General features: G+C 37.7%; 1 protein-coding gene across 1 annotated transcript in view; it reads left to right on the top strand.

Annotated features, from left to right (window-relative positions):
* LOC120860250 (multiple PDZ domain protein-like) overlaps positions 1-12,939 on the top strand; it is a 175,350-nt gene that overhangs the window by 96,902 nt on the left and 65,509 nt on the right. The window contains exons 20-21 of the mRNA XM_040236049.1: positions 2,671-2,955; positions 3,209-3,332. Coding sequence (XP_040091983.1) covers positions 2,671-2,955; positions 3,209-3,332 — 409 coding nt within the window. The remainder of the gene's footprint in view (positions 1-2,670; positions 2,956-3,208; positions 3,333-12,939) is intronic.

Here is a 12,939-nt window from a genome sequence, read left to right on the forward strand (position 1 = left end):
TATCTTGTCTATGTAAATATATTCTCTGGGTAAATAATGTGCCTAAGTATAACATTAATATGCATTATACTATATTTTCAAGTATAATTGTCATTTTCATTTAATCTTTCCCCCGTCTACCCTGCAAACATAAATGTGTCAAGTGGAGGTACCTATTAAGGTGGATTTTTGAAAGATTCCAGTTTAGATACCAAGTTGTACTGGGAAATTGTGGTTATTTTTGGACATCTTATGAGGGAAGAACTGCTTTTCTTTTAGATCCATAAGACTTAAAAATAAACTCAGTTGTTGTTCAGCAACCAGAAATGTTTCTGAAGTAGGCGTGTGTTGTCTGCTGTGTTGATGAGCTCTTTCTTTCATATGTGTCAGTGTTAACTCCTTCATGAATAATGCATGGAGATTTCTGTTACATGGTTTCTAGTAAACCCAAGCTAACAAGGGCAACTTGACCTCTTTTTCTGGTAGAAGGTAGTTTTGATTGCCACCTTTATTTGAGGAGTGGTAAGGATGACCTCTGCTAATTATTATAATTAATTTAGAAATACAGAAGCTAACCACTATTCTATTAAGTACTATGTGTTGTTGTTTTTCTTTTTTCTCCGTAAGACTAAAAGTTGGTTGTATGAGCCAACAGCTTATTATTTAGGTTTTGGGAGTGTGGAGGATGATACTTTTCTATCCTTTGTTTCTGAGGATTTTAAAGATGTTAGTTGCTTGCATGATTTTCCCACTTGCCTCAGTTCTTTATACCAGGAATGTTTGATAATTCCAGAGAGACAGAAACTTGATTGAACAAGACAAGTGTAATAAATTGTGTTGAAGCAATTGATTGCCAGTTTAGAAAAAAAAAATGAAAAGGATGCATATCTCACATCAAACTCTGAAAAATAAATCTAGATGGGTTAAAACTGTGTCTGAAAGCAAACCATTTGTAAAGTTGGAGAAAAATACTAAAAAGTATTTCATTTATTCTGTGCAGAAGGAGGACTTATTAAGCAGCTTATAAAACCAGAAGCATAAAGAAATTGGCCAGTCTGATTGCATAGTTTTAATAAAGAATTACATAATTCTTGATTACATAAGGCATTAACTTCTGCACATTTATGTATATGACATATACAGACTTAAAAGACAAATGACGACCTTGGAAATACTTGCAGTATATATCACAATGACTCAGAATATGTCAATGATGACATATTTACTGACATTGGAAATCTCTCATGTTGAGGTATAAAGATACTTCAAAAAATCAAGTAGGAATATACTATTTAGTATTTAGTTTACTTTTTAAAAATGGATGTGAATATGTGCATATTTGTGCATGTGTACTTATATATTATACAGATACATAAAAACCTCTGATGAATAAACACCCAACTAATGCTAGCCATTTATTTCTACTGAGGAAAGGACTGGCAGAATGTGCAGTGAAGGAAGACTTTCATACTGTAATCTGTGTGCAGTATGGTCTGAATGATTTTTGATAAAATATACTCATACACTGATTTTATACTTTAAAAACATCAGTAAAAGGATTGAAGGAACAGTTGATACATTTATTCAACAGCAGTTCCTGGGATACTACTTGTCCAAAGCACAGAAGTGATACAATATATGTGTTGTAAGTAGATAATATATATTTATGTAGAGCTGTAGAATTTTAGAATTTCATGGAATTCTAGCAATTATTTTGCATAAAGCCGAGATCAAACCAGTCAATCCTAAAGGAAATCAATCCTGAACATTCACTGGAAGGACTGATGCTGAAGCTGAACCTCCAATACTTTGGCCTCCTGATGCGAGGAGCCCACCTATTAGAAAAGACTCTGATGCTGGGAAAGATTGAAGGCAGGAAAAGAAGGGGACGACAGAGGATGAGATGGTTGGATGGCATCACAACTTGATAGACATGAGTTTGAGCAAGCTCTGGGAATTGGTGATGGACAAGGAAGCCTGGCATACTGCAGTCCATGGGGTCGCAAAGAGTCGGACATGAATGAGCAACTGTCAACAACAACAAAGAGAAGTTCTGTGCTGTTATTATTAATAAATATCCTGGATTGGAATCTACATCCTAGGACAACTTTTCTTAGTACTGTTCCTTCTGCTGCAACTTTCAGAGTGCTTAAGAAAAAATTCCCTATAAAAATATAGATTGTGTGACTTTCTGTTTGACTACATAAATACCTAAAAATCCCTATCCAAATAATTTTTTCTTGGAGGTTCTTGTAAGTAGAAACTACTCAATCAATATCATATTCTTTATATTCTAAATCTTAGAACTAATAAGAATTTCAGATAGATTGGAAATGAACTACTTTTAAAATGAGATTTAGAAATATGTTATTTACTTTCCTATGTATATGGAACTCTGAATAATTTTATTTGTGGGTATAACAAAATATTGTATCTTAATAAGGTTATTAAGTACTAGTATATTGTAGTAGTATGACTCAGTAGTAGATGTATGTTTTGCAGGAAGAGTATACGTATTTATAAAAATAAACATATGTAGCATATAAGCTGAGCAGTGAGTTTGTACATCTGCTAATACTTTTTAATATTATGTTGCATTTGGTTTTCACTAAATAGTTGTTCATTTAGATCTTAGGAAATGCATTGATACAGTTCTGGCCATAATCTTTAATTTTGTTCTTTAATCATCAGGATATTACTGAAAATTCCTCAGATTCAGTGCTTGATCTGCAGATGTCCTTGGAGGAGCTATATGCCCAAAATCTCTTGCAAAGACAGGATGAGAGTGTGCCTTCAGTGGACTTGAGCATGGGGCCGGCTTCTGGCTTTACCATGAATGACTATACACCTGCAAATGCTATTGAACAGCACTATGAATGTGACAGCTTAAGAGCATGGACTGAATCTCACCTACCAAATGAAGTTGTATCAAGTGCAGAGCTGAATTCTCCTGTGCTGACTGATTCGACTGGAAAGGTGACATTTTAAAGATACAGTCTGTATATGATGGTGAAGTTGGGAGCAGTGAAGGGTTAGGTTACTCTGGCTTCTCTATCTGTTTGGAGCCAGTGCTCTCCTAAGGCTCAGATTTTCAAAAGACAACCTATGAACTTGTTGTGTAAGTTCTTGCTGAATAAAGCACAACCAGCTGGAGAATGTGGGTGATGTTGAAATCATACTCCAAAGTCTAGTTTTCCTTTCCACGTGACTTATTTTTATTTTCTGACAGGGCTCCAAGTTCTTAATTCCACAAGGTTCCCTGGCCTCTGCTGCTGAGTGTGTCATGCTCCAAAATACACCCAGAGAATCTTTCGAGAGGACTATTGTGATAGCAAAAGGCAATTCTAGCTTAGGTAAGTTTCTTTTCCACATACACCTTCTGTCTTAACCCCCTTGCCAAGAGGAAATGTTGAACATAGAGTCAATAATTTTAACTGTAGATAATAAGATAGATGTGATGAAATTTACCATGATTTTAATGTTAATTCTTTTTGTACTCACTATTGTTATCTGAAATGGTTAACAAGTTTACTTCAGGCTACCTTAAATCCCTCACTCTCATTAATTATCTAAAAGTATTCACAAGCCTCATTTCCATTCAAGTGAAAGATATACAAATTGTGTATGAGACAGAAAGTCAGGAAAGGAAAGGAATTCTTAGAAAATGAGAAGTCTGTGACTTGGAATTCTAAATTCTTTGGAAAAGTAAATTATTAATTTCTTTGAATGGTACCAGTTATTTGTGCATTAGTTTGTATTTAATTTCTTTCATTCACTGAAATAAAGACTAAAAAGACAGTCAGGTGTGCCATTACCGAAGCATTAATGCAGTTCTTCAACAGTCCTTCCCAGGTGTGAGGGTTTTCCACTCATAAAAGATCGTGACTGATTAAAATTCTCAAATTTTCTGATTTGGGCAAAGAAGACTGCCTGTAGAAATAAAATCCTAATTACACTAGCTAAAATTATTTCAAGGCAGCTGACATTTATACTGCTTTTGACTTAGGCAGTGACATGATTCAGCTCTGTGTTTAGTGCTCAGTACTGAAAATAGGGTCAAGCATAATTTCCCCCAGAAGCCTGATTGCAGTCTGACTCTGTGGTTAGCTCTGTGTCAGAGGTCTTCTTTCTCTTAGGATATAACCAGCCAGTATCCTTTATGTTGGTATCTATGGTGGGATTTGGTTTCCTTGTTATATTTGGGAGTTGGCAGAGGAGTCAGGCAGCAACACCACTGTAGCTGGTGATTGGGATTCCAATCTGTCTCCTAGATTTTGTTCCATTTGGTGGTGGCTGGGTCCTACCAACAGTAGCTAAAAGGAGAATTGTAGCAGAGAATTTCTCGTTGTTTATAATATCTCTTATATATTACCTTTAATAGAATGATACAAAACTTAAGCTATAGAACTTTCTCTGATCATTAATTATGGGATGTGTGCTCTAGACAGCTAACTGTGTCAGAATTATTTCATCTGCTAATGCATTGTTTGTGAGAGCATGTTACTTGGAGCACTAGTTCTATAGGATGTTAACAGGAGTTATACTTGGGTTCCAAGTTTGGGATGTGATAAACTTAAGGAGACAGGTGTTTCTGTTAGCATCTCTCAGTAGCTTTGCACTTGTGCCTTGTGTATCTGTAAGTGCATGTTCCAAGATGCAGCATTTCTCACACATCATTGGCCACAGAACCCATTTTTAAAATTAACTCACAAGACAGAAATTTTGCAGAGCCTGTATGAGAGACCCTCTTCTAGCTTATGTATTTACTCAACTCTAAACATTATTTCTGTATTCTGGCCACTATTCTAGACGCCATGATATAATTGTTTTCTTCAAGGAGCATGAGTTTGGGAGAGTAGACTGACTGACGTATAGAACCCTCATTGCATTAACATATACCTGCCATGAGTGACATTCACACAAAGAACCCTGAAGGCTTAAATGAAGGAGTGGCCAAGCCCTCCTCTCCGAGTTTGGAGGAGTTTAGACAGATATTAAAGGAGAGAAGATGTTTGATTTCATCCTGGAAAAAGAAATAGATTTTATCACTTAGTTGAGGCATTGGAAACATTGGAAACTGCTAGAGCCAAGGCAGAGAATTGTGAAACATCACTGAGTGTGTTTGGTGTGGATGAAATGTGGCACAATGGCAGGCAAGCTAAGAGTTGAAGCTGAAGTAGTGACAAAATTTGTTACATTTCGTTGGCAGGGGGAATATTATATGCACACATATGTATACATAGGTGTAGTGACCTTTGAAAAATTTAACTGATGATTTTTGATAGATCTGTTGTACGTTGGCTAATTACGTTGTATTAGAATCTGAAAGGTAAAAAGCAAAGGTAAACAGTAAGAAGGAAAGTGTTACCTTTTCTTCACCGATGAAGTGCTAGAACATAAACAGACTCAGGAATTTCTCTGGAAGAACTTAGCCTTACAAGGTGGAACCAGAACTCACACCAGAATCTGTCTCTGATTTTTGCTCATCACACAAGGCACCTGAGTCCTTAAGTCACCCAAGGCTGTGTTAGCACTGTTGTAATAAGAAGCGTAATTTTGAAGTGAATTCCAATTTGCATTTAGCCTTTAGAAAGCGATGTATTTGTAGATTGTAGTAGAGATGCCTTTTAAAATATATTCTGTGCATTTTCTTCTGTTTTCTTTTGTACTTTATTGAGCACTTGGAAAGGAACATTGCATGTGCTCTTCTCAAAAAATAACCCCAAACGTGGACATTATCCCCATTGTTTAGATGAGTAAATTGCAGACCAGTGTGAAGTTAAGTCTGTTGCCCAAAGCCACACTAATGAGAAGTGCTACAAGTCAGATTTGGAACCAGCTCTCTGTTTCTGCAGTACATGGTTTGGACAATTGTCCTGTACATCTTTTTGGACAAAATTGAGAGATCTTACAAGTTACAACCAAAGTTGTAATATCTATAGTCAGTAGATACTTCCTTGAAGTTGTTGAAACCTAAAAGTGATCATTTGGTGAAAGGAAAGTATAAGCTGAGCTAACTGATGTCAACTTCTTTTTTTACTATGGTTGACCTGACCTGACAGCTTTCGTAACTGGTAGAGTCATGAGTTAAATATGCTGTTAAGAAAGAATTTAGAGGTCATGTTGGACATAGCTTGTGAAAACTTGTCCCATGTCTGTGGCTTGCTTTATTGTAGGATGCATGGCGCCAGTGAGAACAAGATGATGGGTGAGATTCCCAGGAGGGGCCACTGAGTTAAATTGTGTTTTGTAGTCTTGCATTTTTTTTTTTTTAAACTATAGTTGTCTCGCGGGACTTGGTAGTTAACATGGCAGCATTAGGGCAAACCAGAGTGCTTACTGCAACATTTCAGAACCAGCCTCTTTGCTCATAAGAAACCCACCTCATTTGAAGAAGTGTCTAAACTTGTTTGTTGGTTTATGATAAGCAGAGGTGTTTCCTTAATGACAATATACTTAAAACTCATTTGTATGAGTCTTAACAAAATCTTTTAAAGTATATTCAATTAATAGCTCATTTCTATCTGCATATGGTAACTAGAAGTCTGGGTGGCTCCTTTCCAGGCATGAAATATCAGGCTGGGAACATATTATAGTCAGGATCACTTCTTTAAAAATATTTGAAATATCATATGTAATGTTGTATAATTACAGTTAATATTTGGGCTTCCCTAGTGGCTCAGAAGAGTCGGACATGACTGAGTGACTGAACTGAACTGAACTGAGTGGCTCAGATATTAAAGAATCTGTAAGAGACTTGGGTTTGGTCCCTGAATTGGGAGGGTTCCCTGGAGAAGGGAATGGCAACCCACTCCAGTATTCTTGCCTGACAGAGGAGCATGGCAGGCTACAGTCTATGGGGTCCCAAAGAGTCAGACATGACTGTTAGAGAGGATTTCTTTCTTTTAAAAATTATGAAAACCTAAAAATGAGTTAGTGGCTTCTTTCAAAGTCTTTGTAAATATCCTTATCAACTTATATCTCTCCTTATATTATTTAATCATATAATCTTATTTTGAAAGGAACTTTTAGTACTTGATTTTAAATGAAATTATATTATTTATATATTATTTTATGTAAAATTTAAAATTTCAGTCAGTTCAATTCAGTTCAGTCGTGTCCAACTCTGCTACCCCATGGACTGCAGCACGCCAGCCTTCCCTGTCCATCACCACCTCCCAGAGCTTGCTCAAACTCATGTCCATCAAGGTGGTGATGCCGTCCAACCACCTCATCATCTGTCGCACCCTTCTCCTCCTGCCTTCAATCTTCCCCATCAGCAGGGTCTTTTCCAGTGAGTCAGTTCTTCACATCAGGTGGCCAAAAGTTTCAATAGGTTTGATATTTTTAAAGGTGTAGTTGAGAGTAGGGGGAGAAGGAACAATTCAAATGGATTTGTTGAGAATGTTTTCCTGAAGAAGTGATATTCAAGAATGAGAAGTTGTTAGCTGTGGAAGAGCTGCAGAAAAGGGGTGTCAGGCCAGGACTCTGAAAAGGGAGGTGTAGTGTACTTCTGAAAGGCATTGTTACTAGAACGTGGTGGGGAGGCAAGGAGGACATGGCCCAAAAGACGGGTGCCCATCAGGAGGACCATGCCAGGAGTTCCATATAGACAGAGCCATGTATTGTAGATATGTTGTATATTTGCACAATAGGAAACTGTTAAAAATATTGTTAGCATAGAGAATGATGTGATAGGATTTGTCTGCTGTGAGAAGAATGAAATGGCGGGAATAACTTTGGAAGTCAGGTGAGCAATTACAATGGTGGTTCAAAAGGTGAGGTGTGATGGTGAGAAGTGATGGCTTGGTCTAGTTTAGTATGGACATGGAGAAAAGTGAATGAATTCAAGGTAAGTTTTGGGGATAGAAATGATGGAACTTGCTGATGGATTAAATTTGGGGAATGAGGGAGGGGTAAGAAGCCAGAACCACACCAACATTACTGCTTTGAATAATGGAGAGGAGTATTGTTGTTCAGTCGCTCAGTCATGTCTGACTCTGTGACCCCATGGACTGCAGCACGCCAGATTTCCCTGTCCTTCACCATCTCCCTGAGCTTGCTCAAACTCATGTCCATCGAGTTGGTGGTGCCGTCCAGCCATGTCATCTTCTGTTGTTCCCTTCTCCAGCCTTCAGTCTTTCTAATGAGTCGGCTCTTCACATCAGATGGCCAAAGTATTGGAGCTTCAGCTCCAGCACTGGTCCTTCCGATGAATATTCAGAATTGGTTTCCTTTAGGATTGACTGGTTGGATCTCCTTGCAGTCCAGGGGACTCTCAAGACTCTTCTCCAATTCCACAGTTCAAAAGCATTAGTTCTTTGGCAGTCAACCTTCTTTATGGTCTACTCTCACATCCATACATGACTACTGGAAAAACTGTAGCTTTGACTAGATGGACCTTTGTTGGCAAAGTAACGTCTCTGCTTTTTAATATGCTGTCTAGGTTTGTCATAGCTTTTCTTCCAAGGAGCAAGCGTCTTTTAATTTCATGGCTACAGTCACCATCTGCAGTGATTTTGGAGCCCAAGAAAATAAAGTCTATCAATGTTTCTCCATCTGTTTGCCATGAAGTGATGGGACTGGATTCCATCATCTTAGTTTTCTGAATGTTTAGTTTTAAGCCAGCTTTTTCACTCTCCTGTAGTGAAAAAGGAAGAATAGTATGGTGGTGCTGTAAACAAAAACAGGAGGACAGATGGAGAAATGAGGGTAAATAGAGACTCGGGAATTCAATTTTATACTTACTAGGGCTGTATCTCCTATGAATCATCCAGAGACCTTGCCAAGAGCACGGATATTGAAATCTGGAGCTATTGAAGTTCAGATTTGGAAATAATGCAGTAATAGATTAATGTTTACATCAGTTTAATTCAGCTGACTACCGTACATTTAGGCAGTGTGATAGGCACTGCAGATAAGACTTGAATACAAGCTTCTTAGTAATTCTGTTAGGCTTTTTAAAAAACATATTTTTATTTATTTTTGTTGGACTTCTGTGGTGGCTCATATGGTAAAGAATGTGCCTGTGATGCAGGAGACCCACATTTGATCCTTGGGTTGGCAATATCCCCTGGAGGATAATTGTTGTGTTGGTTTCTGCCTTACAACATCATGAATCAGTCATAACTCTGTGTGTGTGTGTGTGTGTGTGTGTGTGTGTGTGTGTAATGAATCAAAACTATATATGTATCCCTCCATCTTGAGCCCCCACCCAGTTCCACCCCTCCAGGTCATCACAGAGTGCCAGGCTGGGCTCCCTGTGTTATATATCAGCTTCCCAGAAGCTATCTGTTTCACACGTGGCAGTATATATATGTGTCAATGCTACTTTCTCAATTCGTCCCACGCTCTGTGTCCACAAGTGCATTTTCTATGTCTTGTGTCTCTGTTCCTTCCCTGCAGATGGGTTCATCAGTACCATTTTCCTGGATTCCATATATATGCTTTAATATACTATATTTGTTTTTCTCTGAATTACCTCACTCTGTATAACAGGCTCTAGGTTCATCTACCTCACTACTGACTCGTATTTCTTCCTTTTTACGGTTGAGTGATAGCTACATTTTATATATATACCACAGCTTCTTTCAACTTCTTTATCCATTCATCTGTGGATGAACATCTAGGTTGCTTCCATATCCTAGCTGTTGTAAATAGTGCTGCATTGATCAGTGGGGTATATGTGTCTTTTTGAGTTGTGAATTTCTTAGGATTAGTGGGATTGCTGCGTTATATGGTAGTTTTAAAAGATATCTCTGTGCTGTTATAGTGGCTGTATCAGTTTACATTCCCCATAACAGTGCAGGAGGGTTCCCCTTCATCCACATCCTCTCCAGCATTTATTGTTTGTGTTCCCCTTTCTCCACATCCTCTCCAGCATTTATTGTTTGTAGGTTTTTTGATGATGGCCATTTTGATTGATGTGAGGTGGTACCTCATGGTAGTTTGGATTTGAGCAACATTGAGCATCTTTTCCTGTGCTTATTGGCCATCTGTATGCCTTCTTTGGAGCAATGTTTGCTTAGGTCTTTGTCCATTTTTTGACTAGGTTGTTTTTTTCTGATATTCAGCTGCATGAGCTACTTATATATTTTGGAGATTAATCCATTGTCAGTTTTCTCATTTGCAATTATTTTCTCCCATTCTAAGAACTGTCTTTTCATCTTATTAAGTTTCCTTTGCTGTGCAAAAACTTTTAAGTTTAATTAAATCCTATTTTTTTTTGTTTTTATTTTCATTGTCTTAAGAGGTAGGTCAAAGAGTTTTATAGTGTCTAGCCTTATATTTAAGTCTTTAATTAATTTTGAGTTTATTTTTGTGTATGGTGTTAGGGAATATTCTAGTTTCATTCTTTTACATGTAGCTACCCAGTTTTTCCAGCACCACTTATTGAAGAGGCTGTCTTTTCTCCACTGTATATTCTTGCCTCCCATAAGTGTGTGGGTTTATCTCTCAGCTTTCTATCTTGTTCCATTAGTCTGTATTTGTGTTTTTGTGCCAGTACCATACTTACTTGATGACTATAGCTTTTTAGTATAGTCTGAAGTCAGGAAGGTTGATTCCTTCAGCCCCATTTTTCTTTCTTAAGATTGTTTTGGCTCTTTGGGGTTTTTTGTGTTTCCATAAAAATTGTAAAAATTTTTGTTGTAGTTCTGTGAAAAATGCCATTGGTAATTTGATAGGGATTGGCTTGAATATGTAATCCCTATCAAATTACCAATGGCATGCCGACTTAACATCCAGAAAACTAAGATCATGGCATCCAGTCCATTACTTCATGGCAAATAGATGGAGAAACAATGGAAACAGTGACAGACTTTATTTTCTTGGGCTCCCGAATCACTGCAGATGGTGACAGATGCCGTGAAATTAAAAGATGCTGTCTCCTTGGAAGAAAAGCTATGACAAACCTAGACAGCATATTAAAAAGCAGAGATGTTACATAGCTGACAAAGGTCTGTCTATTCAATGCTGTGGTTTTTCCAGTAGCCCTGTATGGATGTGAGAGTTGAACCATTAAGAAAGCTGAGTGCCGAAGAATTGATGCTTTTGAACTATGGGAGTTGAAGAAGACTCTTGAGAGTCCCTTGGACAACAAGGAGATCAAACCAGTCAATCCTAAAGAAAATCAGTCCTGAATATTCATTGGAAGGACTGATGTTGAAGCTGAAGCTCCAATACTTTGGCCACCTGATGCAAAGAACTGACTCATTAGAAAAAACCCTGATGCTGGGAAAGATTGAAGGCAGGGAGAGAAGGGGATGACAGAGAATGAGATGGTTGGATGGCATCACCGGCTTGATGGACATGATTTTGAGCAAGCTTTGGGAGTTGTTGAAGGACAGGGAAATCTGGCATGCTGCAGTCCATGAGTTGCAAAGAGTTGGATACAACTGAGTGACTGAACTAAACTGACTGTGATAGAGATTGCATTGAGTATGTAGATTGCTTTAGATAGTGTGTGTCATGGGCTAAGTCGCTTCAGTCGTGTGTGACTATGAGACCCTAAGGACCGTAACCCACCAGGCTTCTCTATCCGTGGGGTTCTCCTGGCATGAATACTGGAGTGGGTTGCCATGCCTTTCCCCCAGGGATCATCTTAACCCAGGGATAGTCATTTTAACAATATTGATTCTTCCAATCCAAGTACATGGTATGTTTAACCGTCTGTGTCCTCTTTGTATGCTTCTTTATATCCTGTCACCAGCATAGTATTTAGCGTGTAGAAAACATACAGTAATATATGCCAAATGAGTAAATGATCTAGAAATAAGGTAATGGCAGAGTGTCTTAATTTAGAGAACTGATTTTCTACTTTAGGCCTGCTCTGTATTCTTTCATATATGTAAGAGATGAACTATTATTATAAAATTGATTTGATACTATCAAAATATTTTCCCTCAGCTTTCAGTGTTGTGGAGACACATCACATAGGTTAAGCTACATTCACTCCACAGTGTAGACCCTGTTTCATCTCTAACATATTTAATGTGGAGTGTCTTTAGAAAAAATCTCAGAAACATTTCTAAATTGACTTTTAAAATATTTGAAACTCATGTTTTCCTTTCCTTTTGATTGTTTTTATTGCTTAAAAAGTTTTGTTGTTGTTCAGTTGCTCAGTCTTGTCCAATTCTTTGCAACCCCATGGACTGCAGCGTGCCCAGCTTCCCTGTCCTTCACCATCTCTCAGATCTTGCTCAAGCTCATGTCTGTTGAGTTGGTGATGCCATCCAACCATCTCATCCTCTTTCGTACACTTTTCCACCATCAGGGTCTTTTCTAATGAGTCGGCTCTTCAGATCAGGTGACCAAAGTATTGAAGCTTCTGCTTCAGCATCAGTCCCTCCAGTGAATATTCAGGATTGATTTCCTTTAGAATTGACTGGCTTGATCTCCTTGCAGTCCAAGGGACTCTCAAGAATCTTCTCCAACACCACACTTTAAAGTCATCAGTTCCTCAGAGCTCAGCCCTTTTTATGGTCCAAAGCTTAAAAAGTTACTCTTTTTTTTTTAAATATATGAATCTGTAGAGATTATTAAATTCAAATTAATTGAATTTGAAAGTCATGCTTTTAAAAAATATATTTTATTAGGTTACAGTCGATTTACGATTTTGTGTTAGTTTTTGGTTTACAGCAAAGTGGTTTAGTTACAAATGTACATAATAGTTTACATTTACTAATTCTAAACTCCCAATTCATCTACGTGCCCTACCCCAGCCCCCGGCGCTTGGCAACCACAAGTCTGTACTTACTGTGAGTCTGTTTTCTTTTGCAAATAACTTAATTTTTGTCATATTTTAGATTCCACATGTAAGTGGGATCAAATGGTATTTGTCTTTGTCTTTCTGACTTAATTTAGTATGATGATCTCTCCGTTTATCCTTGCTGCTGCAAATGGCATCATTTCATTTCTTTTTATGGCTGAGTACTATTCCATTGTGCGTATGTATTTGTG

Source organism: Oryx dammah, unplaced genomic scaffold (genome assembly GCF_014754425.2).
Source record: "Oryx dammah isolate SB20612 unplaced genomic scaffold, SCBI_Odam_1.1 HiC_scaffold_11050, whole genome shotgun sequence".
NCBI lineage: Eukaryota > Metazoa > Chordata > Mammalia > Artiodactyla > Bovidae > Oryx > Oryx dammah.